At 36.6% G+C, this 24,672-nt stretch overlaps 2 protein-coding genes across 2 annotated transcripts in view; one reads left to right on the top strand and one right to left on the bottom strand.

The window, feature by feature from the left end:
* SPATA17 (spermatogenesis associated 17) overlaps positions 1-24 on the bottom strand; it is a gene marked incomplete at its 5' end in the record, with an annotated part of 93,513 nt that extends 93,489 nt beyond the window's left edge. The window contains 1 exon segment of the mRNA XM_080341632.1: positions 1-24. Coding sequence (XP_080197758.1) covers positions 1-24 — 24 coding nt within the window.
* Positions 23-24,324, top strand: GPATCH2 (G-patch domain containing 2; the record flags this gene model as incomplete). Its single annotated transcript, XM_080341464.1, has 5 exons — positions 23-498; positions 8,278-8,991; positions 14,206-14,267; positions 22,182-22,364; positions 23,474-24,324. The coding sequence occupies 5 exons, from the start codon at positions 23-25 to the stop codon at positions 23,578-23,580; spliced, it is 1,542 nt and encodes a 513-aa protein (XP_080197590.1). The 3' UTR covers positions 23,581-24,324.
* Between the last annotated feature and the right edge of the window lie 348 nt (positions 24,325-24,672).

Below are 24,672 nucleotides of genomic sequence, written 5' to 3'. Positions count from 1 at the left end.
CCGCCCTCCCGACGCCGCCACCATGGCAACGGGGCTGTACCACTCCACTCAGGCGCGGGGGTGGCTTTCCTCACCGCAGCCCTGCCGGCAGGGAACGGCGGGGCACCGTGGACAGCAGAAGCCTTGCGGAGTGGGACTGAGGCAGAAGAAGGGCCAAGGCAGTGGGTGCTGGAGGGGACACGGCCCCGCTGGGCAGTGGTCCAGAGAGGGAGGGGATAGAGCTGAGATGGTCGTGCCCCGTTTCCTCCCGGTGCCGCAGCTGCTTCCGGGCTCTCATCATGGGGGATTGAGGAGCAGCTCTGGCCGCCCGCGTCCTCCCCTCCCGGCCTCGCTCGCCAGTCCCCGGCGCTGCCGCCGGCCCTCGCCCCGTGTCCCAGCGTTCCCAGTCTCTGCGAAGTGGCGCCAGCCTCCCCGGGGAGCGGCCGGGGGAGGCGCCGGGTTCATGTTCCGGGTCGCTGAGCCTACCCCGACCCGAGCTCAGGCGGCGAGAAAGAGTTGGTAAGCCCAGGCCCGGGGGCGCGGCGGGGCATGGGGCCGTTCGGCGGCGCCGCCCGGGGGACACGCACGTCTCCGCCGCCCCCTGCCCTTCTGCGGAGCCGCGGGGCTGGTGCTGGTTTTGGGGGGAGGGGAGCAGAGACACCATTTCCGCGCTGTGTGTGGGACTTGGAAACGTGGGGGCAAGCGCTGCCCCCGCCCCGGCCATTCCTCCCCACTGCCCGGCCGGCTGCCAGGCCTTTCCCGCCTTGCTCTCCCTCTCTGCTGCCGGGTACGCGGGAGGAGAGAGGTCGGTGCTTTGCGCTGCGCCCCAGGCCTCTGGGGCTGGAGGGGCTGCAGGCCTGACAGATGCTGCTGGCACGTCTCAAAGGGGCGCCCTGTTTATAAGCGAGCAGTGGGCTGGGGAAAGAAACTTTCTCTCGTTGCTAAAAAGGGACAGCAGACAAACGATAAATCAGAACTTCTATTACAAGCTTATTTAGTTTTTTGTGTTTATTCTACTTGTGGTAGACCCTCTTAAGGCCAAACCTCTGTGCAGCATATGCTGCAGAAACAAGCAGTTGTTGTGTTTGCTGCTCTGAAGCTAAATTGTTGCAAACCAAGAATCAACAAGTGCAGCTGTAGATAATGAGCAAGGAAAGTGTGGTCAGTTCTGCTGCAATAGAGTTCATAGCTTTACATAGTTCCATATACTTTGTTTTACATAATTCCATATACTAGCATAGTGACCTGAAAGGCCATATGGCTTTTACTGTAGGACTGTGAAAAGAGGAAACTGAATAACTGAATAGAAGGGGAGGATTTTGTTAATAGGCTGTGGAAATATAACGACTAGTAGTGGAGAGACTGGATGGAAGTAAGACATCCCGAACAACCAGCCAGGAAGCCTTTAATTTCCTTCATGAAATGTTAGTTATCAACTGTTGTGTGTAACTTCTAGTTCATTTCACTTTTATTAATGGAAGTGGAGAGGAGCATGGTGGGTTTTTTTTTTATGTTTGTGGTTTTTTTCTCTTGATTGTTGATACTTGGAGGCCTGGAGGCTATGGTATGTACACCTGCCAATCGAGTTCCCAGATCTGAAATTGATTTTTTGTTTTGTTTTTCCTGGGGAAGAAGAGGAAGAGAAGGGCTCCACACTTATTTTTCTTTTGTAGGAAACTACATTCCTCCTTCACTTCTGCTGACACCACCACTTTTTTTCCTGTGGGTATTTTCATGGCTTCTTTATATTTTTCTAAATGAGAAGGCTTTCAAAGAGGGGCTTTATCTGCCCATATGATATATATTTGCTAGTTGTTTGCCAGTATTGCTAGGAATGCAAATTTGCCTGGTGTAAATGTAACTACTTCTGTTGATGTGATTCAGGACACTGCAGAGAATGAAGTATACTCTACTGACAGAAGTAATTTTAATTCAGTACTAATGCTGCATACAGTAGGAACATTGCTGAAGACATTTCAAACTTTTATCTGTACTCTGAGAACGTTATTATATACTTATTTTGTCATTTGTCTTTAAATTTTACTGTTTTGTGTCTACATAAAGTAACTTAGTTCCAGAGATTTCAACAACAGTGTTCAGCAACCCAAGATATGAGAATTTGGCATATTCTTCTGTAATTGTCATCTGACTATAATGATTTTGCTTGTGCAAATATACTTCTCAGAGGAATTCAGTACAGAGAGAATTACTGCAATCTTATCTATGGGACTGTTAGTTTAACAGTTCTGAAGGAAGAACTGTTAAAAATCTGACTATTCCTCAGAGCTGCTCTCTTTACCTATGTATAAGTTATTTCAGAAGCTCTCTGTTAAAGGAAACCCATTCAAGTTAGATGCAGGAAAATAATTTTTTTCATGTTTAATACTTGATGTAGAAGATTAAGAACTTGTGTTTCTAAAAACATTAAGACCCTGAAGAGTGAGTAGATTCAGAACAGCTGCAGAGTGTGTTTGCCTTTGGGTGGTAAAGGTCCTTTGAAGCTGAATGTTTTTCATGTATATTGGGAATATGTGGGACAATTTAGGAATTGTTTGCATTTTAGGTATTTACTGGGCACTCTGTTTCTTTCGATAATGACTTTGGTGCTATAGCATATTACCATCATTTGACAGTTCATGTGAATCTCCATCTTGTCAATTAATGAAGTCATACTTCTGAAAAGGGCAAGCATATCAGTTAATGGCAGCAATGGGATTGCAAGAATTGCTACCTCTCATGAGAAGTTGTTCCAAATCTCATTTCTGGCTGACCAATTCATTTGTGTTAGAGCCTTATTAAATGCAGTTCATGTCAGCTTATGGATTCAAAAAAAGAGAAGCCTTATGATTTTGAGGATACCAAAAGGGGAAAGCAAAACAGAGCAATACAACTTTCTGACTGTGTACCGTTGCTCTATACTGAACACTTTTTCCTTGTTAAATGTGAGTAGACTTGATAGTACTTACTGTTGGGCTTTCTTAGATAAACAGCAGTTATAGAAAAGTCATGTGTGCTTACTGCAAGTTTGTCTGGCCCTAATTTTAGGGGGATCTGCACTATAATCAGTTAATAAAATTCATTCCTCAAATACTAATAACTTTTTATTTTATAGGACATATATAAGGAAATTTCAAAACTTGCCTAAAGAAGTTTCTCAAATGCAGACTTGCTACCAAGAATTGATGTGTAGTGTGTGATTAGAGGAATAAAATGTTGCTGGTAATTCCATACAGTTAAATGTATTAGCACTGTATATTTGATATAGAAAGAGTTCATAGAAGTTTCCAGCAAGTGTTGTAGTTTTTTCTTTAACTGTAAAAGAATTACTCATAAATCTTCATTTTTTTTTAAACTCCTCCTATATGTTTATTGTTTTGTGAAACTGGTTTATATATGCACCTAACTGGCTATTAAAAAGGAGAGTTGGCATACTCTGAAGATGAGAAATAGCCTGGGATTATGGGATTGTTTTTCCCTTTTCAGATATAGTTGTCTCTCAAGTAGTCTCAAGAGTCCTCAATTCTTCTAAGTGTTCACACTATCTTATATGAAACTCAAAATAATTGTTTTCTCACATTTAATTTCTGGAAGTTTCTGTTCTAACACTGTCACATTTTTAAATTTTATAGTGCAAAAATTTGTAAATCTAATTTGTATTAAGCTTTTTTTGGTCTGCAAATCCAATTTACTCCGAATGTGTTGCCAGTGTGTTGGCTCCTAGTCTTTACAGGAAGCACTGGGCAGGATCCTCAGAGTGGAAGGATTTTCTGTAGCTCTATAATGAGCTGTTGTGCTCCCCAGCAATGGTTGGTACAAGGTAGAATGCATTTTGGTTGTGCAGCAGACAGTGCCTAAAGATATAATTAGGTGTGGATGTGGAGCTAGATGCTTTGTGTCCCCTGGTGATGGGCCATTTGATGACAGGTGAGTTTGAATAATCAAGGCACAACTTCTGTTTCTGATGTATACTATAAGCTTCTATCTAACATGGGTTTATCAGTTATTTCTTCATCTACCATCATATCTTGCTAGCTATTCATTAATAATATTTTTAACTAAGTTGTATTGCTCTGTTTTGCTTTCCCCTTTTTGTATCCTCAAAATCATGAGGCTTCTCTTTTTTCGAATCCATAAATTCTTTAGGCAAGGCAGTGAAATTTATTATCTGCTGCTCCCTCCGAAGTAATTATACCTGTCCAATCCAAATTTCAGTCACATTCGTCAATAAAGCAGAGATATCAAAACTAATGTGTCCAAGGCTTTGTGATTCTGAGGTGGAGAAATGGGATTTGAATTAACACCTGTCTGAAAATAAAAGTACACTGTGAATACAGCTGTTACGAGACATCAGAGAATCCGTATGGGAAAAGATTATAGAAAATCAGCTTTTATAATCCTCATCTTCAAGGAGCTACTTGATTTTTCTTGTCCTCTTAGCTTGTGATCAAGTTGGGTTGTAAAAATAGCAAAAATAATTGTCTTTTCAGAATAGATGAGGCACAGATGCAGCATAACTTTAGCTGCAAGAAACCCCATGTCTGTTTAACAGGAAAAGGTATAGAACTAGAAAGTAAATGTAAATGCAGCTGTTGGTTTAGTAAGGGATATTGCCTCTCTTTATGAGTTGTGCAACTAAATTAGCTTTCCCATCAGTGTGTGTTTTTTTACATATTTAGTGAGCAGTTGGAGTTCTACATTATTATATGCTTTTGGTGGGAAGTGAACAAATATGATACTTGACTTTCACTGAAAAAGCAAGTGCCCGTTGTTTCCATTAGGAGTTTCAATACAAACATGAATGCTGAACACAAGCTGAGTGAGCTGTTTTGTAGTAGGTGAAAGCAGTTATACTGTTTCCTGCAATAGTACTTCTATGATCTGTTCTGATACAGGTTAGAGAGGAAATGGGTCAGCCTTTGGTGAACTACATTAAAATTGCTTCAGATAAACGTAAAGGTCAGTGTAGACAAACTAGATTTTCTTGTAGTGAAACAGAATCTTCTCCTAGTGAAGACGTTACAGTTTATTGCTAGCTGTGGGCTGTTGCTGTAACAGCATTTTTATAGCCTTATGTGAGTCATGCTAAACTACGACTCAACTTAATATTTTATGTATCTCAATATGTTGTTCTACATTCCTTGTTACAGCCTTTGAAATTTTTCATCTTACTGACTGCAGTTGATACTCGCTGGTAATTCCTTTAATGTTTCCTATAGTTATTTTTCAGCCTATTTGAAGTGCAAATATTTTTGATACGGTAACATCTGCAGTGATGATTAAAATTACTTCAGGTTTGGAATACAAGCTTGACAGCTGGTTGTGAACAATGGAGGAAGTTGCAAAACTGAGTTGGTCTGATAAATAATGCTGCGATAGAAAAACACTCTTGAATTTTGGAGGCAGGTTTCAGATTAACTGTTCTATCTAGTTGCTATTGCCATTTTTTTTTTTTTCTTCAATTATAGGAAGAGAAATGAGAGCTCCAGTAAAATCAATCAAAAGAGATTTCTTGGGATTTCAGGATAAGGAGTTTTAATATCAACCAATGGCATGTTGAAAGTGCAGTGTGAATAAAAAGCTGAAGTAAATTGTGTATTGTATTCTCAATCTATTACAAAGGGGCTTCCAGTGTCCCAAATTGATCAAGTAATTCTCATAATCCTAAGGAAATATGTTGAAGTAATTATAGTATTAATTTGTCTGATCCATCCAAGAGATAATGTACTTAGGATACAGTTATATTATACATGAGACCATGACTGGAATGTTTATGGTAAACAAAGTCTCTGCCCTGTACAGATCTTAGTTCAGAAGAGACCTGATGTTCAGTAGGAAAGATTAATTGCAGGAGTGCATAAGATTCGAAGTTATAGTTTGATGGAAAGTGCCTTACTGCTCAGGGCCTTTTAAGAATCATATTATCCCTTAAAAAAAACACTTAAGGGAGTTCACTTATCTTAAGTTATATCTTTTGACCTGGCAACATCTGTATTGACAATATTTGGGGGAGAATTCAAGGCAAGTTTAGATTAACTATATAAATCCAGCTGCATATGTTGTGTTTGATCTTGAAGTATTTTATAGAACTAAGGCAAGTTTACTACCATGCTTATACCTTTATCTGGAGTAAAATGGTATGCCCACTCTAAGAGCTACATTGATTTTAGTGATATGGTTATCCATATGGGTGCACAAATTGATCATAAACTATGATGTAAGACATTAGTGTCCCTGTCTTTCCTTCCACTTTGTGCTCCAGATATTATATATGCTAGTTCATGTTCTGTCATGTTAGCAGAAACTTGTTCATCTTAAGAGCTGAGTGTGGGTTCTGTTCAAGCAGCATGCGTAGCAACCTTGTACAAATATACCTGGACTTGTCTCTGCTGGTGTTTGGAATTCCTACTATACAAGCAAAAAAAAAAACCCAAGTAAAACCCAAATAATAAATCCACACACACCCCAAAAACTCTCTGCAGAAACTTTGAAAACTTGAAGAATTAGTTTTAAATAGTTTTGATTCTATGAAGTAAATTCTGAGTTCATTTGCTTCCACTTTTCTCTTTCTCTCTGAATTGTCAGAAAATCATTGCTTCATTTGGACTGCTTTTCCTACTGTATTGATTCTCTTATTTCTGAGAAGTATTTTCATGTGATTGAGGTTTTGATTCTTCTGAACCAAATGGATTAAGGAGAAGTATAGCTTTCTTCTAGGGCTATCTCATCCTTTACAAGATAATATGATGATTCTGCTGTACTAAGAGCCAAAGAAAATTTTAGTTTAAGAGGGAGTAATAGGACTAGAGATTACAGCAAGACAGAAAAAGAGACATGAGAAATAAATGCAAGTGACACTAGTTTCAGGAATCCAAAATGAGGTCGTGTTTCTCTCCATGCTATTGTTCATCTTGCATTTGAAATGTTTAAGTGTCTCTGAAAAATGTTTAAAAATAGAATATAAATGTCTTTAGGTAAGGTATTTCATAACCAGCTTGGATTTCTTAAATGTGCTCTTCAGTTCCACCATTAATATTTGAAATTTGTGTACTTTACGGTCATGACTGTCCATTCAGCCATCACCATCAAGTACTTTTAACATTAAAGTTTGTGGTTAAGTGAGAGAGGGAACCTGTGTGCTATGTGTCCAGATTTTTTCCACATGTACATCTCTGCTGATATGGGTAGAAAACTATTTGTGGATCCCTTCCTTATTTTATACTGTAAAACAAATTGAAGAGTCTTGCTTTTAAACATCTTATACATAATTTACTGAATGTCTTCCACATTTATGAGTTCGTGTAATGTAGTAAAGAGCATGAACATTATTCTCTGCTTTACCTCAATGACAGAGGTCTTCTGATGCTTTGATGAGAGAACCTGGTTGTGGTGGTTACAGAGGAGGTTCACAGCCTTTGGAGGAGGATGAAGTTCTGCAGCAATCATTTGATGTTTTCTCTTCCTTTCATAATTATGTTCATGTGAATATGGGTCAGCTTACCAAAGCATACTAAGTTAAAGATGTGCTAAATGCTAGTGAAATTTGAGCAGGAAGGAGCAAAACATGTAAAAGATAAGGCCTTAACCAGACAGTGTGTGTGTTTAGGGATCTTTTTCCTTACACAAATGTGTGATTCTATGAATGAGTGCCTACATGTGGTAGGAAACTTTTTGTGTAATACTCTAGAGTTACCTGTAGCAGAGTATTCTCTCAACTTAATATCACTCCATTGAATCAATATTTAAAAAAAATCAAATATCAGTCATTTGGAAGGACAGAATTAGTATCTATTTAAAAAAAAAAAAGACATACACTATCAAAAAGTACTGCTTTAACTTCATTTTAGCTTTTAGGCAGCATTAAGAGATAACAAAATACTTTCTTAAGGATAATTATGACAACTCTTAAATAGAACTCCCTCAAACACTATCAAGGAGGAATATTATATGTTTCATTTCACATCCATAAGTTTAAAATGTGCTCCATACCCGCAAAAAAAAAAAACAAAACAAAAACAACAAACCCACTACTCTCCTCTCTCCTTTCCAAAACAGAAATTTGGGAGGATACCTTTTAAAAGGAACATATGCTGGTGTGTTGCAAATTGTGTAGGACCAGTTGGCAAGGCTTTATCTCTCTGTATGAATGCAATAATCTTGATAGGATGGACATTAAGACTACCTTGCCTATGGTGACTAAAATGGTTTTGGCAGGTTAAATTGTTATAAAGTTCACACTTAACACTTGAGATTCTTATGTTGTTTTCTTGCTTTTCTGTTTGTTTTTTGTGAAATACATAGGCATTTCAGTAGGACCATGGAGGAGCTGGTTCACGATCTAGTTTCGGCACTGGAAGAAAGTTCAGAGCAAGCCAGAGGAGGTTTTGCTGATACTGGAGATCATTCTCGAAGTGTGTCTTGTCTTCTAAAGCGACAGGCAAGGAAAAGGAGGGGACGAAAAAGACGTTCATTTACCACCCATCATCCTTGGGAGACTGGTCACTGCTTAAGTGAGGGTTCTGATTCCAGTTTAGAAGAATCAAACAAGGACTACAGGGAGAATCATACTAATAAGAAAGACCACAGTGACTCTGATGATCAGTTGTTGGTTGCTAAACGGAGGCCTTCCTCAAACTTAAATAACATTAGAGGCAAAAGACCTCTGTGGCATGAACCAGATTTGGCTGTTGACAGTTTGGGAAACAGAACTTTGCGCAGGAGAAGAAAGGTAAAACGGATGGCAATAGATCTGCCATCAGAAGTTGCTAATGCACGGACAATAACTCAACAGCAGGATAACAGCAGAGATCAAGAAATGGACAATGACAATAAATCATACCAACACCAAGAGTTTTCGAAGAGCAAAGTGAAAAAAAGAAAAGTAGCTGCATCTCGGCAAGGACCGGAAATCTTGGATGAAGGAGTAGTTATAGAAAATGAAGAAGTGAACCAAGCAAACAAGGATAAAATGGAGTATGAGGAGCAAAAAGGCTCAGATGAGAACATGAGTGACAGGTTATTCTTTCTCTTCCTTTTTACAGAAATTTTAGAAAATACTTTTTGGCTTTTATTACTGTTGTTTGTGTTAGCCATCTTTGGATTTTTCTTTAATTCCAGAGTTAAAATGCTATCATCTGTCATATCTGTTTTAAGAGGTTACTCTTTTTAAAGTAATATTTTTAAACCGTATGAGATGCTCAGGTTAAGGAGTTCAATGTGAAATAGAGTCATGTAGCAGAGGAATAACCAAGAAAACAATTTCTTGAAATCATACATTTAAATTGTTTCAAGATTAAAAATGGCAAAATGTACAAAAGTTTAAAAGGTTTTTTTTTCTGGGTATTTCAACTGGTGACAGTTCTCAGACAAAAATTAAGGTGTTTTTTTTTTTTTTCCAGTTTCTAGACACTGCTGCTTTGATTATCTCTATTCATCAGAAAGGTTGTCAGTGTTTAGAGTCACCATTTAGACAGTATGTTCTGATGTGTCATGGGCATAAAGACTCTGCAGGTTGCCAAGGATATACATCATTTATGAAATGCAAAAACCAATTTGCAGTTCAGAAACACCTGAGCTTACTATTAGAAAAATAGGGGAATGATGACCCTTTGGCAGTATACCTCATCCATCCATTCCAGACAGCAGTCATACTACAATGGTAATTGTTTCCAAAGTACTATTTTGACAACACAGTAAGGTGTAAGTCATTTTTCCACCACACACAAGGGATGTTACCTGCAGGGCCTGGTAAGCTTGATTATGTTTATTTCATATGCCTGGTTCTGAATGCAGAACTGTTGACAAGACAGACTCATATTAAAAGACATAATTTTGGCCAGTTGCTTGACAGCACTAGTGTCCCTGTTTTTTTGTAGGCATGGTATCTATAAATTGTGAAGTGTTTGCCTTAATGGAGAGGTAGAATTAAGATACAGAGAGTACTCAGGGACTTTGACCAGAGCAGACAGATCAGTTAGTTACTGCAATAGCAGCATTAGTGGTAAGTGACTAACACCGGTTATTGCTGGAAAAAGTTCTTTTAAGTCTTTTTATTACATACTGGTTTTGTCCCTCACCTGTGGACAGTAAGCAGCTGAAAAACTGAATGGATCCTGAGTCTTGCAGATTGTTCCTAATGCCTTAATTACTAGAGCAGAAAGCAGTCCTTAAGGGCTGCCAGTGTAACTTCAGGCAAATCACTTTGACATGCAAGACAGGAGTGTGTGTTGCCAGGAAGCCTTTAGAAGACTTCCCTCTTTGATACCAGGAATCTGTTCCCCCAAGTTTGGTACATAAAGACAGATGGTTACATTTTCCTTGGAGTTAGGCACCATTGCATGGTTTATCATATGTCCATACTCCTGTCACCTCTTTATTTGTAAAAGATCTTCTGTTATACTACAAGGGTAACAGCTTTCCAAATCAAAAATTCTGTAGCTAATTTTTGGGTGAAGAGTGGTTGATATAAAAGTCCCATTGTAGGCTCCCAAAAGTGTATTACTTTCAGGTCAGTCTGAATATGTATGTATATATTTATTTTTTTTCCCCACAAAATAAGTGTTATTGATTTTAAAAGTTCATCTGCCTCTTCAAAATTATTCATGTTTTATTACACCAAATGCTGTCATTTTTCAAATTGTACCTGAAATGTTTGTCTCTGGCCCCAATAAATGGCCTCTAAAACCATTCTCATCTTCATAGTGTTTTCTGCTCATGCACATGGTTATGATTTTACTATATTTCTTGCAATGATCATCTGTACCAAAAAGCTTGAACACCACTGAATTAGAAAATTTGTGTTCCAAAATGTGATTAGAAATTCACCATATCTAAGCCTCTCAAGTGCATACTGTATCTGAATATTTTGTATGTGAATAATATTAACTTGCTTTAAACTAGCTTTACTTAAATACAATAGTGCCTTTATTGTTTGATGTCATTTAGCTAGAAGAATTGGAAACACCTAGCAAACTCAGTGTGTGTTCTAAAAGCTTAGATTTTAGAAGGGAACATGAGTTTTGTAAGATTGCACAAGATACGGAGAAATAATGAAGCATCTTGGACAAGACTCATGCTTCAGTAGCATTTGTTAGAAGAGGAGAAAGAAAAAGTCTAAAATATTTTCTAGTTTTGTATGTTTGTGTGCCTACAGTTTACTAATTATTCGAAGAACAAGGATTAATTTTTTAGAAGTTCTAAAAACAAAACAAAGCCAATATTTTTTTGATGGAAGTTAAATTGCTGTGATCTAAAACTGGTGAGAAGGTTTCAGTGTATACATGAAATGACTTCAAAATAACATATATATTTGAAGTGACACTTCTTTTGCAGTCTTTTATCTGTGTGTGTTCAAATACCAAACACAACAATAACCCTTTTTCAAGTGCAGGCTTCAGGAGTAGTAGGAGGAGTCTTGAAGCTCTTAAAATGTCAGCATCTAAATGATCCCAAAAGATTAATTCCTTTGATGTTGGTTTTGAGCACTGGAAATGAGATTTTTGTGATCAGAGCTCATTGTCCCATGTTCTCAATGCCTAGCTACTTGGTCAGTTTAAGCCAAATTTGCAATGCATGGAAATTCCACATGACATTTGATTCCTGCAAGCTTTGGTAATTGTTTCCATTTTAAGTGACTAAATAGAGGAGAAATTTCAATTTCCCCTTTTGAAAGAGCAGCAGAGAAGCTGCCCACCCACCCTCCAGACTGCCAGTGAGAGTTCTTGGGAACAGGCTTGGTTAGTAAAAAAGATCACAAGTCTGTCTGAAACCAAGGTATGAAACAGTTTGCTAGTAACAGTGACTAATAATAAAAATTATTTCTTCTTTGTTTCCAACAGATGTGTAAATAGGGCTGTGAAAGCTTTTTGGATAGCAGAGCTGTTCCAGGTTTTGGCTTGCATACCTTGGTTTATAGGACTAGAAGGAATCTGTGGGTTTTTCCTTTTCCTGGAAGTCATGCTGGGAAAGGAATTCTTAGTACAAAGCTATGGAATTGGCAGTATACAGTGCACAATTATATTAAAACTGGAAATAAATTCCCTCATAACAGCTCTCATGTACTTAGACATTAATGTATTAACTCCAGAGGTTTTGAATTTATTAAGTGAAATGGCTGCCATGTAGCAATTATTTCTGCTGTAATCCCTGCCCTGTTTGACTGTGGCCTTGGGAGAATGAACACTGTGGCTGCCATGGATATGCCAGTGTTACTGTTTGACTTAAAAAAAAAGTCTTCTGTGTAACTTTTATATTTTCAGGTATTTATGTTTTTATGAACTTAGTGGTGATGGTCCTTCAGTAAGAAATATTTCACAATTAAAATACGTCAAAGAGAAAAAAAAAAAGAAGAAAAAAGGAAGGAGACTTCTCAAAATTGGAAATTTTAGTGGGGAGAGTTGCTGAAATACTAGGGTTGAAAGGATTTCCTACCTTGCATTTTAAAAAGTACAATTAGACAGCAAATGGACAGGAAGAATCCGTGAAAAGGGGATGTTTTTGCTTTGAGTGTGAAGTACAATTGTGCATAGTGAAATGTAAGGCCAGTAAAGCCATCTATATTGTAATTAAAGTGAGGATTAAATGCTTGCTAGAAAGAAGTTACTAGGATTTGCAACATTAGGAAGTTCAAGTTTTTGTCTCGCCCATCAGAGATGGTTCCATTCTCATTGCTTGCCTGTCATCTTTCTTCTGCTTAGGGCAACTATGCAAGTGCCTAAGTCTTTTCTGATTAGATTATGTATAAAAGGTGGTGTAAGTATTGTTTATACAGTAAAAACATGGATAAGCAGGAGATACAGCAAAGATTAAGATCTTCAAACACAGAGCTGTGTGTGTATTCTTCTGGAAAAAAAAATCACTGCTTTCTGTCACTTGATACTGTATTGTGTTTCAAATCCTGTTGGGATGCCTCCCAAAGGAAGATACAAAAACCAAATATATACTTATAATTAAACACAAATTAGACCAATTTTATGTAATTTATACTACAAGCATTAAAAATGAGGCTTATTTTTGTGAGAGGTTAACATGTAAAAGGAAATAATTTTCCTGAGTCTCCTAGCTATTTGAAAGTTAAAACTACTTTTTTATTAGAAAGTAACTAAAAATAATTGAAACCAGTTAAATTCAAGTATAGGACTTGTTTTAATATTTGTAAGTGTAGAAAGGTAAACAGACCTGAAGTATTTATAAAGAGCTTGTATGGAAGCTTGAGAGTAGCTGTAGTATTTATAACTTGTACTTGAATTTTTGTGGTAAACTGATTTATTTTTTTTTAATTGTTCTACATCTCACTGTAAATAAAACATGATTAAGTTTTGGTGAGAATATTGCTTCCTTAGCAGATCTACTCTATTGGACAACAAATTGAAATAAGAAGTTTACAGAAAATCCTTTAATGTGAAACTCAACGAATTGTGATCTGTGTTATTAAAAGACAAGTCTGTTTTGCTATTTGGAGACACATGGAATATTGGTTGTAAAGTTATGTATACAGCAAAAAAAACCCACAACCTATTGATTTTGATGTCTTTGAATTAAGAAAGAAGTGTGTGCATGTTGTATACACACATTCTAATTTTAGGGCGATGTTGGAAATCACAGAAAAGTAAACTGTAACTTGCTTTTTTTCTGTTGGTGTTATGATCATTGATCATACTTTCTTCAGGGTGATCTTTATTTTGATGTAATTGACTACCTTTGTTAAAACTTTTTTTCTTTCTTCCCAAGTAGTATGTCATGAAACCTCAAACAGTGTCTTTTCCAGAATACTTGCAAATGATGCTTAGAAAGGTAATTCAATTTTCAGACTCTAATATTTCATGTGCTGAAGGAAGGCTTAGGCTGCTTTTGATTGAGACTTTTCCTATTTTATTGAGCAGTGGTGTTCCAGGATCAAGCTGAATTGCACAGCATAAGAAGGAAGCAGTGAGCATTTGATGGAAGCACATAATAAAATGCATCAATTGTGTCAGCACCTCGTTGCAGTCACATCTGGCTTACTGTCAGGGTACCATTAGATTCCTCTGGTTTTATGTGCCAAAAATAATATGCTTTGTAGTTAATGGAACTAGGATATTTGCAGTTTGATTAAAAAAAAAAATCATCCTATTTTCTTTTCGATCTTTGTTGGGCTTAAGTTCAATTTGATCACAGCTTTGTCTCCTTAAAATTTTACGACTGAAAGATCAATTGTTCTTTTGATCTATTTCTTTCTTTCTCTTATTACAGTGAATCCAGCAGCCTGAGCAGCAGTGATGCTGGTTTGTTTACCAATGATGAGGGAAGACAAGGTATTGAAACAATCTTTCCCTTCTCCACCCCTCAAACCACGTCAGTTGAAATTCTGTAAGCGTTAGACGTTACTTCGTAGGTTAATTACTATATTTCAGTTGCTATTACTATTTTAATGAGTTGAAGTATAGCTTGCTTTCTGGATTTTTTGAAATGTTACTAGGGGATGTCCTGAATCCATGACTTAGTCAAAAGCTGTCTTGAAAAGTAGTCTTTGTAATATAATACATTTACTTACAACATGAGTGTCTCCAGAAGGTTATCTATACTAAGTTTTAATTCTTCACTTGCTCCAAATTTTTGACAAGACTTTGTAATCATAATGCTGCATCTCAAAATATTTTTGAGGCGTCTATTTTTCTTTCTCCTAAATTGATATGGCAGGATTTTAGAGTTCTTTTTCATTCAGTAGTTTGCTTGAAAAGTAGTTTAAACAAACTACTTTTCCAGCAGTCTGATTGAGATTAGAAGATGCATGGTATTTGAGTCTCTCCTCAAAAATTTTTCTTTACTCTAAAATGCAGTGAAAATTTGAAGTTTTCTTCCAGTATGCATAATGTTCTCATGTTTTTATGTGATAAAACTATTAAGGATGGAAATATAAGACTTTTTTTCAGTTTCAGTGTTTTTTACCATCTTTAAATGCAACACATTTACCTGTATTATGCTAGTATCTTAGTGCCCATCTCATGGACTAGAAACCTGCTGTCTTTGACAGTATACAAAAATGAGCCAAAAATAGACTCTCAGGTGATTTAAGACTTGCTTTTCTGTCGGCAATTTCAAGTTAATGGTAATTGAGATTATTTTCTTATGCAGTTTGCCACAGACTACGTGAGTGTGTGCAAGAAAACAAATCTCAACTCCTTCCACAGTAGTGATTCTGGTTAAAGGAAATGTTTCTTGGTGGTGGTGTTTGTGTCTTTTATTGTTTGGTTTGGCTCTTTTCTTTAGTTGTTTTGTTTTGGGGTTTTTTTTTTTGGTTGTTTTTATTTTGTTTTTGTTTGTTTTTGTTTCTTTGTTGTTGTTGTTTTTTTCTACTATCTTCAATTTTAACATTACAATAGGGAGACTTAAAACAGGTGTTACATTCCTTGCTTTATGATAACTTGTACTACGTAAACTGTACCTCCCAGTCTGGGTATCTGTTTTCACTTGTGCTAACACATAGCTTTCTTGCAGAATTTAGACTCTCTTTGAAAGTTTAGATTGATCTTTTAACTTCAGACAAAAAGTATTGATATCAGAATGTCAAAAAGATTTCCTTTTGCTTCCTTATATACATTTCTCTTTTGACTTGGAAATTTTAAAACTTTTGTCCTATATATTTGTGTAATATGTCCTACCACATTTCATGTTTACATACATTTTTGAAGTACACTTATGATATATTTATATCAATATTTGTCCTTAAATTCTGAACTAAATCATCTAAATCTCTGAATAATATGGTTGAAAATGTCCACTTACTTTGTGTTTCTTATATTTTTCATGGGAAGAGAAAAGGAGAACAACAGTGTTCTTTCACTGATGTGTTGTTACCGTTTTAGTGTTGGTTCTTTACTATAGAACTGTAATTCTTATTTTTACCTGCTTGATTTTTGTACCTTGATTCAGTTTGATGCTAATTTTCAAACCGAAAGTCTTAGGCCTGAATTAGTATTCTGAAACATAAAAGAACAACAATAATTAAACTCAGGAAGGATATTGTTGGGACAAAACATCATTTTCTTAATCTCTACTTTGAACTAATTATTTTCTTGCTGTGATCAGAAGACCATTAGCTTTGCACTGAATCTCAGACATTCTTATATCTGTGTTATAGCTTTGGTTTTGTGAAAACTTTTCCGTGAAATTGCTATCAAAGATCCTACTGCAAAACCAATTTTTAAAATTTTCTAATACTACTTATTCCCCCAAAGGAAAGGCTAGCGATTTTTATCTTTGTACTTGCTTTATGAAAATGAGGTTATTTTATCTCTGTTAATTCATTTATAGCTCAGGTAAGACACATAAAAAATTTAAAATAAAAAAAAAAGTAGGAGGAAATAAATCTGATAAAGGCAAAGGAAAAGCCTAGATGAGATAAACAAGGCTGAAAGAGGAGAGGATGGAAAATTATTAAGGGACGAACTGGCCTGTTTTTAAAAGCTAGACTGACTCCTGTCTTCCCGGTGTCCCTCCTCCAGGATAGATGTTCAGAACATCAGCATCTTGACCTCATTTTTAGTTCAAATTTTCTGCACTTCTGACTTCATGTTCCGGCTAAGTCAAGTGGAGAACCAGAGACTGATTAATGCTGCCTGGTGAAATACTTGGTTTAAATGATGTGCCTGCCATCATTCAGAAGTTTGGGTAGCAAAGGATGGCACAATCCTGTTCTCCAGGGCAACATTTGTTCATTTTGTGCCTCTGAGATTAAGAACAACGTATTGCAGACAAATACTATGTATAAAACCCTAATTAATTCCCAGAACATATTCATCCTATGGGACAGGCATTCTAGAAAATAAAGTGATCAAAAGCCACCATTTCTTCAAGCAGTTGGCCAAGTCAGTTAAATAGTTGAATATTTAGTTCTGAACTTCAGAGTGCCTGACCTTGCAACTTTTAAGATTTCCCAAAATTGTTTCAGAAAGCAAGTAGAATTGTCTCACAGTAACTGTACTCTTCTGTGTGCAGGCTCTTGGAAGACTTTCAGCTTTTATAATTTGATTCAAGACAGCCAGGTGTAGCTATAATTGGGCATAGTAGTGGAGTAACTGCTAGATATATTTTAATTGTCATCAATCGCTAAGATAAAGTTGCCCAGACTTAAATCCTGTGTTCAGCTTCTAATATGTGGTGCTCCATCTAACCTTTTTTTAAAAACCTTTATAACCTTTTCCTTTCCAGCCTGCCTCTGTTACAGTCTCGTAGCTCTTTTTTACTTGATTTGTTCTGTTCCTATGATGTTCTCATCTGAGCCGCACCATGCTTGTCCTCTTTCCCCAAGTTATCCAGGTGCTTGTGTTGGGTCATGTGAGCAGCTCTTTCGCTGTGCCTCGTTCTTCTGTCATATTGCCTTTTGCCAGAAGTAATTAGTACCCAATGCTTTCCAGTCCCAGTGTGGCAAATGTTTTTCTTCTGTGAAACATTGCCTACCCTGTACAGTTGCCCAGCAAAAGCTTAAAGATCACAGAAGATGCCCAGTGCAGGTACAGTCAGTCAGTGAAGGAGACAGTTGCTGAACTATTAACAAACCTCAAGTTAATTCTTACAGGCTGTTTTGCATTTATTACAAACTTTAATTATAAGCGGTGTTATGCCCAGTGTAGAAAACTTTTGCAAGAAGAGTTTCGAATCAAAATGTCTAATCTTACATTGCAGTGTATAATACAAGTCTCTTGTAGGCTTAGCAAGTAGGATCACCTGCAGTTTCAAGGCACTTTACAGGTGTGCTTTACAAAGGTGCTTTATAAGTTAAAAGGGCTTTAAGTTAGGCTTTCAACACGATGTTAACAAAAGTGTAACGTTATTCGAACACTAGTTGGTATTATTGCTGTTTTGGGAAAAAAAAAAAGTCAAACTGCAAGTATATTCTTTAATGAATTGTATAATGTGGTTATAGCAAGTAAAACATTATATTCTGTGTTCCTAGTCCATCTATACCTACTAGTACACCTGGGGAACTTCAAAGTTTGACTTAAGACCTCTTAAATCATGACATGCAGCACTTGAAATGTCCTTTAAGATCTCAGCAAGTAGGAGGAAAAATTATATTAATAAAGTGTTAAATAGTTAAAATTGGAGAAGGTCAGGGAAGGTCGATTTCCACTGTGGATGTGGCTGAGCTTTCAAAGATAGCTGTTCATTATTTTATGATTAAACATATATTCATTACTGTGTCCTTTATGAAGATGACCCACTACTGACTCAGTATATGAGAATTCCATCCTTTTGTCTTCTGTAGCGAGAAACTAATTTGGACCTTGTATAACATGTCAGTAACTGCAGGTGTCAGGTTGTCATTCTCCATAAATAAAATAAATGGAATGTGCAATACCAGGTATAATCACCAGCAGTTTTGGACTGTTGTGACCAATTAATTTGTCTTTGCAGGTGAAAAATAGTACTAAATTGTTGTATATGACCCTAATAGTTGAAATCCTAAATATTGCATGTGGATCGCTGTGGCAGAGGTGAACATAAAGCTGAGATCATGTGTTATCCTTGGTCGAATTTATTAATGGCACACCTGTGCAGTCCTCCTACCCAAGGGCAGGGTATGATGTTATGTTGGACAAGCAGGTGGGAGAAGGCCTTCATGTGAAGTTTTCCAGCTTGAATCAGAAGAACTAGCTGTTTAAATGGTGTCTGAACGGTGTCCTGCTATCGTTTTTGCGAAGCTGGCTCTATAAAGTGTGGAGGCACCTGCAATGTGCCTCTGTGGATGGATAACTTAAGCTCCTGCTTTCCTAAAACTCCCAGTGTGTGTTATAGTGAGTCTTCCCATGTTACCTAATGATTATTAGAGGTCTTAGCAGTGGTTTTGTTTTGTGGTGTTTGTTTGTTTTTAACCTAGAAAGCAAGAAACTGGTTACAGAAATGAGAGTAGCACATGAATAGCAAAGAATACCCTGGGATGCTATTGCTCTCTGTGTGTGAATTGATGGGTAATGGAGCAGCACAGTGGCAAGCGATGTTTGTGCGACACTGATGCCCAACTCTCTTCACTGTAGCTCTCAAAGTAGGTTCTGGTTGTTACAGGAAATCACACACACAACATGTGACTGCTATGGAGGGTAGTCTGGCCATTTGGAAATAAAATGAGGAAGAAGGGGAAAAACCCTGTCTGTTTGCAGTGGAAAGTCTGTTTGATATAATCCTGCATTGCTTTAGCTAGAATAAGATTCAGGTGAAGATATTTTGAACATGAAGGTGATGGTGATGTAAATGGAGTTTGTGTCCATAGGGGAACCATAAGAAGCCTGCATAAATCATTTTCTAAACTTCTTAAAGGGGAAGAGAAGTAATTTAACATGGAGTGATAATTACATAAATATGTAAACTCAATAATACAGAAGTGAAAATTAGGGAAACAGTAACTGGGGAGAGGGGAAAGCTTATAAATAAGCCATGAACTGAAGTGCCTTGAAATTTTAGAATTGAAGTTGACATTTCTGAGACTTAAATTGATTTTTTTTTTTTTTTTTAATCAGTATAGTTATAATTGAATGTAAATTGCTTTGAAGTAATTCCTTGAAGCATTAGCATTACCCACAAACAAGGTTGTTGTATTTTAAATATATGGCTAGAAGAATGCATGGGCTCAGACATCAGTCTCTGGAGATCTGGAGGTGGTTTTACCTTTCCTGTAGCTTGGAAGAATATGATAATTTGCTCTAGTCTTGTGCTGAGTAGAGGTTCAGCAGCCTTAACAGGAACCTGCAGTGAATCTTTTGAAGTATTTAGAATTTTTAATTCGGAGAATTTCACATGTGCTACAGATACTGTTGCCTTTTCAGAGCTGTAGATTTAGTAGGATAAAACTCAAGTATTTGGTTACAAAACTCCTGAGTGGGAGGCTTCTGTGTTACTCTGTAACATATGTAAGAGGCTGGGAATCCACCAAATGGAGTGATCTTCCCTGACTCTTGGAAAATTGCATCCCCTCAGGGTGGAGCAACTGGGGAACAAAATACCTATGGGCACTTTGACCTGGATAAGAATAGTAATCACAGGTTTATGCTTGCCTCTAGGTAATATGATTGAAAATAGTCAAAGGATTCAGAGTTGTTTAACGTATATAGACAAGGAAGCTAAAACCCAGATATGCCTGGATTCTGCTGTCATGTGGGAAAAGCTACAGTGTTCAGATCTTAAGTCCTTTATTCTGCCTTTGGCAGTAAGCAACTTAAGTGCTTAGGGAAGTGTACAATAGCATAACAGGTGAAATGTCTTAACAGATAGTTGCTTAACAGAATAATATTCCTATTGCACACAAAGGAAAAGTAACTTTATATTTTTTCACAAAGAACCATTGTTGAGCATATAGTGAAGATACCATTTTCCATAGCCACTGTTTGCCTTATCGTGCAGTCCACCAACCCGGTCTTAAATTCTAGCTCTTTGTTTCAAGACTGTATTGCACACCTCTTACAGGCTTCTGTCCTTGAGCTGATTGCAAAACCCAATCTCAGAATTCTCTGCTTACTTTCATAGCTGAGTTATGTGTAACAAGACTTCTTTTGAGTTCCTGATAGTATTCCTTATTAGAGCTCTGATCTTATGACAAAATATTCGAAGTTTATCTACGTAAAAGTTTGGAAAATCTAAACAAAGGAAGTCAAACTTCATTCAGAACCAGATATCAATCTAATGAAAGGGTGGGATTCTCCTTCCACCACTGCTACTATTTAGTAGTCTTAGACATCCTCCAAAGAAACCATATGTGGCTGTAACAAAACAAGGATAGAATTAGTTGTGAATGCCTTTGTGAAGTGTCATAATTATAAATGAGGATTAGAGTAAGTATAGAGAGTAATCTGAAATGTGTCAGGAACACAAAGAAATTCAAGTCTTGTTTGGACTATGTATCTCTTTCCACTTCTGTTTTCCCTTCATCTAAAATCCTGTTCTCTAGTCTCTGCAAATGTTGCTGTTAGTAGTGGTCATTAAATATATAAGGAACACATTTCACCTGCAAGTGATCAGTGAGGGCCCTTATTCTATATTTTCTTGAAGTACTTGATGAATGTTTACAACTGTTTTCACGTGTGCTTAGTCTTGAAGTATTCTTTTCATTGGAACAATTTATTTGGAGAAAATGTGTTGAATTTTATTTTTCCTCAAATTTTGGCTCAGGTTTTCATTTATTTTTTTTTTCCCCACTGCAGGATGGAGTGGCAATGAAATTTTACATGAATGCTTTTTGTTCTTGAAAATTGTCCAATAAATCTTGTATTTGTGTCTTGCTTAGTCCTGCCTAATTAAAAATTGAAATGCTAAACAATTTATATGCAGAAATAGTGAGACATGCTTTGGATACTTGGAAGTAGAATTAAAATATAGAGCACATCCTTTGAAATCGACTTCTTGTAAGTAAGAAAGGAAGTGTGCCGTGTCTTAAGATATTTTCTGTTGTTTTCCAAAACTACCTGGTTCGTGTAAAAGAACATGTTTTAAAACAAATATAGCAGTTTCTTTTTAGTTGCCAGTGTGATTATGAGCCAAGTTTAAGATCAGATTTTCAGTCTTGTCTTACTTTTGACTTTAAATCCAAATGTTTTAATACTGCATCTAGAAACATTGTCAGTAAAAATGACCAGCTTTGTGCTATAATGCAGTATAATTCTCAGTCACATGATACTGTCAGTTTTCATTTAAAATCAACTTTTTCAAAACTTATTTCTAAATGAATTTAATCAGATTAACTTCATTTAGTCACATCTGTTCATGATTGTTTTCCTCTTTTACTAGCCATACAAATCATGAAATTAAGCTAATTATATACCATTATCAGCTGCAAAGAACTAGTTTCATAGTTTTATACCTTTTAATTCCCTGCAGGAGATTAAAGCTTGTTTTTTGTTAATATGTAAAGTGCAGTAACTTAAATGGATTTCCCTGCAGTTATTGCCAAAGGATTAACTAGTTTATTATTGTTTTTCACTATTGTAAATTGGTTTTAAAACATTACATTTTATGTGGTTTCTTTGATGGCAATGCTTGTCATGGTATTGAGAAACATTTGCCAAATAAAACTGCTATATATGAGTAATTGTTATATACGCAGAAGAAGTAAAAAAGTTATATATTGTTATAAAACAGAAGCAGTAATTGCCCTGTCAGAGTCATTATTGCTGGTAACATCTGTTTTTTATCTCTGCTGCTCCTCCCTCTTTTTTTGGGGGGATACTGCCCTCCCATAGGTGATGATGAGCAGAGTGATTGGTTTCATGAAAATGAACCTGGTGGAGCATGTGGAATTACGGGGGTCGTTCCATGGTATGAACAAGAAGACTCTACAGAACTGGAGAGAGAATTGCCTGATCCAGTCTTTGAAAGTATTTTAACTGGTACTTTCCCTCTTATGTCCCGCTCAGGGAGGAGAGGTAAGTAGCAATCAAGCAAATGCAAACTGTAAAGCCACTTCAGTACAACAGAAAGATGTCTGTGGATTATACAAAATATGTAAAATGTTGACAAGATCTTGGAGGTACTGGTTTGTTTCCTTTTTCATTTTTAAGATATCATTAGAGAGAAAGAATGAAAAAACCCATCAGTGATTAGAAAAGTCAGAAAGTGTAAAACTTGGCTCATTTCAATAGCCTACTCTTCTATTTGTTGTCTTGATGTTTGCATTAAGAACTAAGTGTTATTTAAAGTGACTTTTTACATTCCATTTTGTCCATTGCTTCTGTGATAATGCTTAGAATTTAGTAGAAGTTAATCAATTCAAAGGTTGGGAAGGCTAGCGTGACTGTCTGCTTTGCTTTATGATTGGGCCATATTGTCTGTAGAGAAGAGAGAACGGTTCCTTTAGAGCAAGGTTTGAGATTGTGACTTAGAAAATCTTTTTTTTCTTCTTCTTTAAACTACTTCAGACAACAGTGAATTCAGTGTATCCAGTGGTAAGTCGTACCAGGGTTTGATTGTGTTTACAGCTAGGAACCCATTCTTGTTTAAAGATGGAAGTTGTCAGACCTCAGCTTGCTGCCAAAGAATTTTGTTGTACCTTCTGTCTGCCACAAGGATTTCTTTTGCTGTTCAAATACAGGTCTTTTATAGGAGCACTTTTAAACTACTCTGCATACCAAATGCATTGAATTCTCTTTTGAGGCTTATTTTCCAGAGGCTTGGAATTGTGTCTGAGGACTTGATCCCTGCATATTCACCAGCTGTAACATTTTCTAGTACTAATAAAGTCGTAAGTGATGCAAAAATCACTTTCTACTGTAGTGCAGTATGCTCTGCTTATACAGCTAACTGTGCATAGAACAAGGATGGCAGTAAGAATATCCACAGAAATGTATGTTCAACTTATCCTTTCTCTCACTTTTCCCATTCTGTGTTTTTTTTTCCACCAGTACAATGTTTGACAATATTAAGATGTCTTTGTTTAACTGAAGTCAAATTAATAGATTGGTATTTCATGTTGAATTTCATTTGTTATATGGTATAGGAAATATTCTTAAATTGATTCGTAACTTCTTTTTTTTAGGTTTCCAGAGTAGATTCAGTCATCTTCATGGAATGCCAGCAAGAAACATAAAGAAGGCTTCAGGAAACCAGAATGCATTGGTAGGTGCTTTTATTATTGGAAGCTAATTTGCACTGTTCTTTTCTTAATAAGCTATATGCCTCTCATGCTTGTTTCCTAATATTGTAGATAGGTAATGGAACAGTAAGTCCCCAGTGCCACTGCTACCTGATATTTTTTGTTTGCTTTTTTTTAATAGTTAGATTCTTCGCACTGCAATTCTATTGTAATGGAATATTTGTGTGTACTTGGATGGCAGAAATAGGCTAGACTGTTTCTCAGTACTTATTTTGAACCGAGTGAAGGAAAAGGTGTGTGGAGACATTATTTAACATTTTCAGTATGTATCTTGTGTATACAAAAACATGTTTCTCCCCTCTTGCAATAAAAATCAAACCAAAGTTAAAGTCTTTTCTGATACTGAAAGCATTCCAAGGTAGATTGGGGTACAATTCTGATTTTTTTTTTTTCTTTCCCAAAAGTCTGCTTTGAAAAATCTATCCTTATTTGGTTGAATTCTGTGTGGCCTGGGGGAAAGGGTATATGCAGAAAATGTATAGCAAGTTTGTGATGCACTGTCATAGACATCATGCATTCCTTTGAACCGAGTCTGTTCTAAGGTTGTGACTACTAATGAAATGTTTGAGGTTTTTTTAGTGTCTTCATCTCTGGGAGTAATGTTTATAAGTGAAGGAAAAAATCCAACTGTCCTTATGTTTTTTGTGCAGTCTAATAATTGGATTTTCCCTTGGCTTTTTCTCTAAAATAAGATAGTAATGAATTTAAGAATTTTTAATTTGATGGAGGGTATGAGGAGAAGAGAGACTTGACTTTTGAAATGAAAATGTTAAACTGCACTGCAATGAATACATTTTATTTCTTTTTTATCAGAATACTGTTTGGAACAGTAGAAGAATCTGAGAGACTCTCTGTCAGTTTGTAATAAACATATCCCAGCGTGATAAATACCACAATGTCAGTGTTCTTTATTATTTGATAACATTAAATGTTTTCAAATTTTAATTTGACTAGACAAAATAAGGTGCTTTTGAGAAATTTAAGAGCTATTGTATCTGGAGAGAATAAAAAGGACGTGGTAGAAATTTAACTCGTTTTGAAGAGACAAGGTTTTTATAATTGAAGTCTCTGTCCAACAATTG

The sequence above is a fragment of the Nesoenas mayeri genome, assembly GCF_963082525.1.
Source record: "Nesoenas mayeri genome assembly, chromosome: 3".
Classification (NCBI taxonomy): Eukaryota; Metazoa; Chordata; class Aves; order Columbiformes; family Columbidae; genus Nesoenas; species Nesoenas mayeri.
This window is presented reverse-complemented; position numbering and strand designations above follow the sequence as displayed.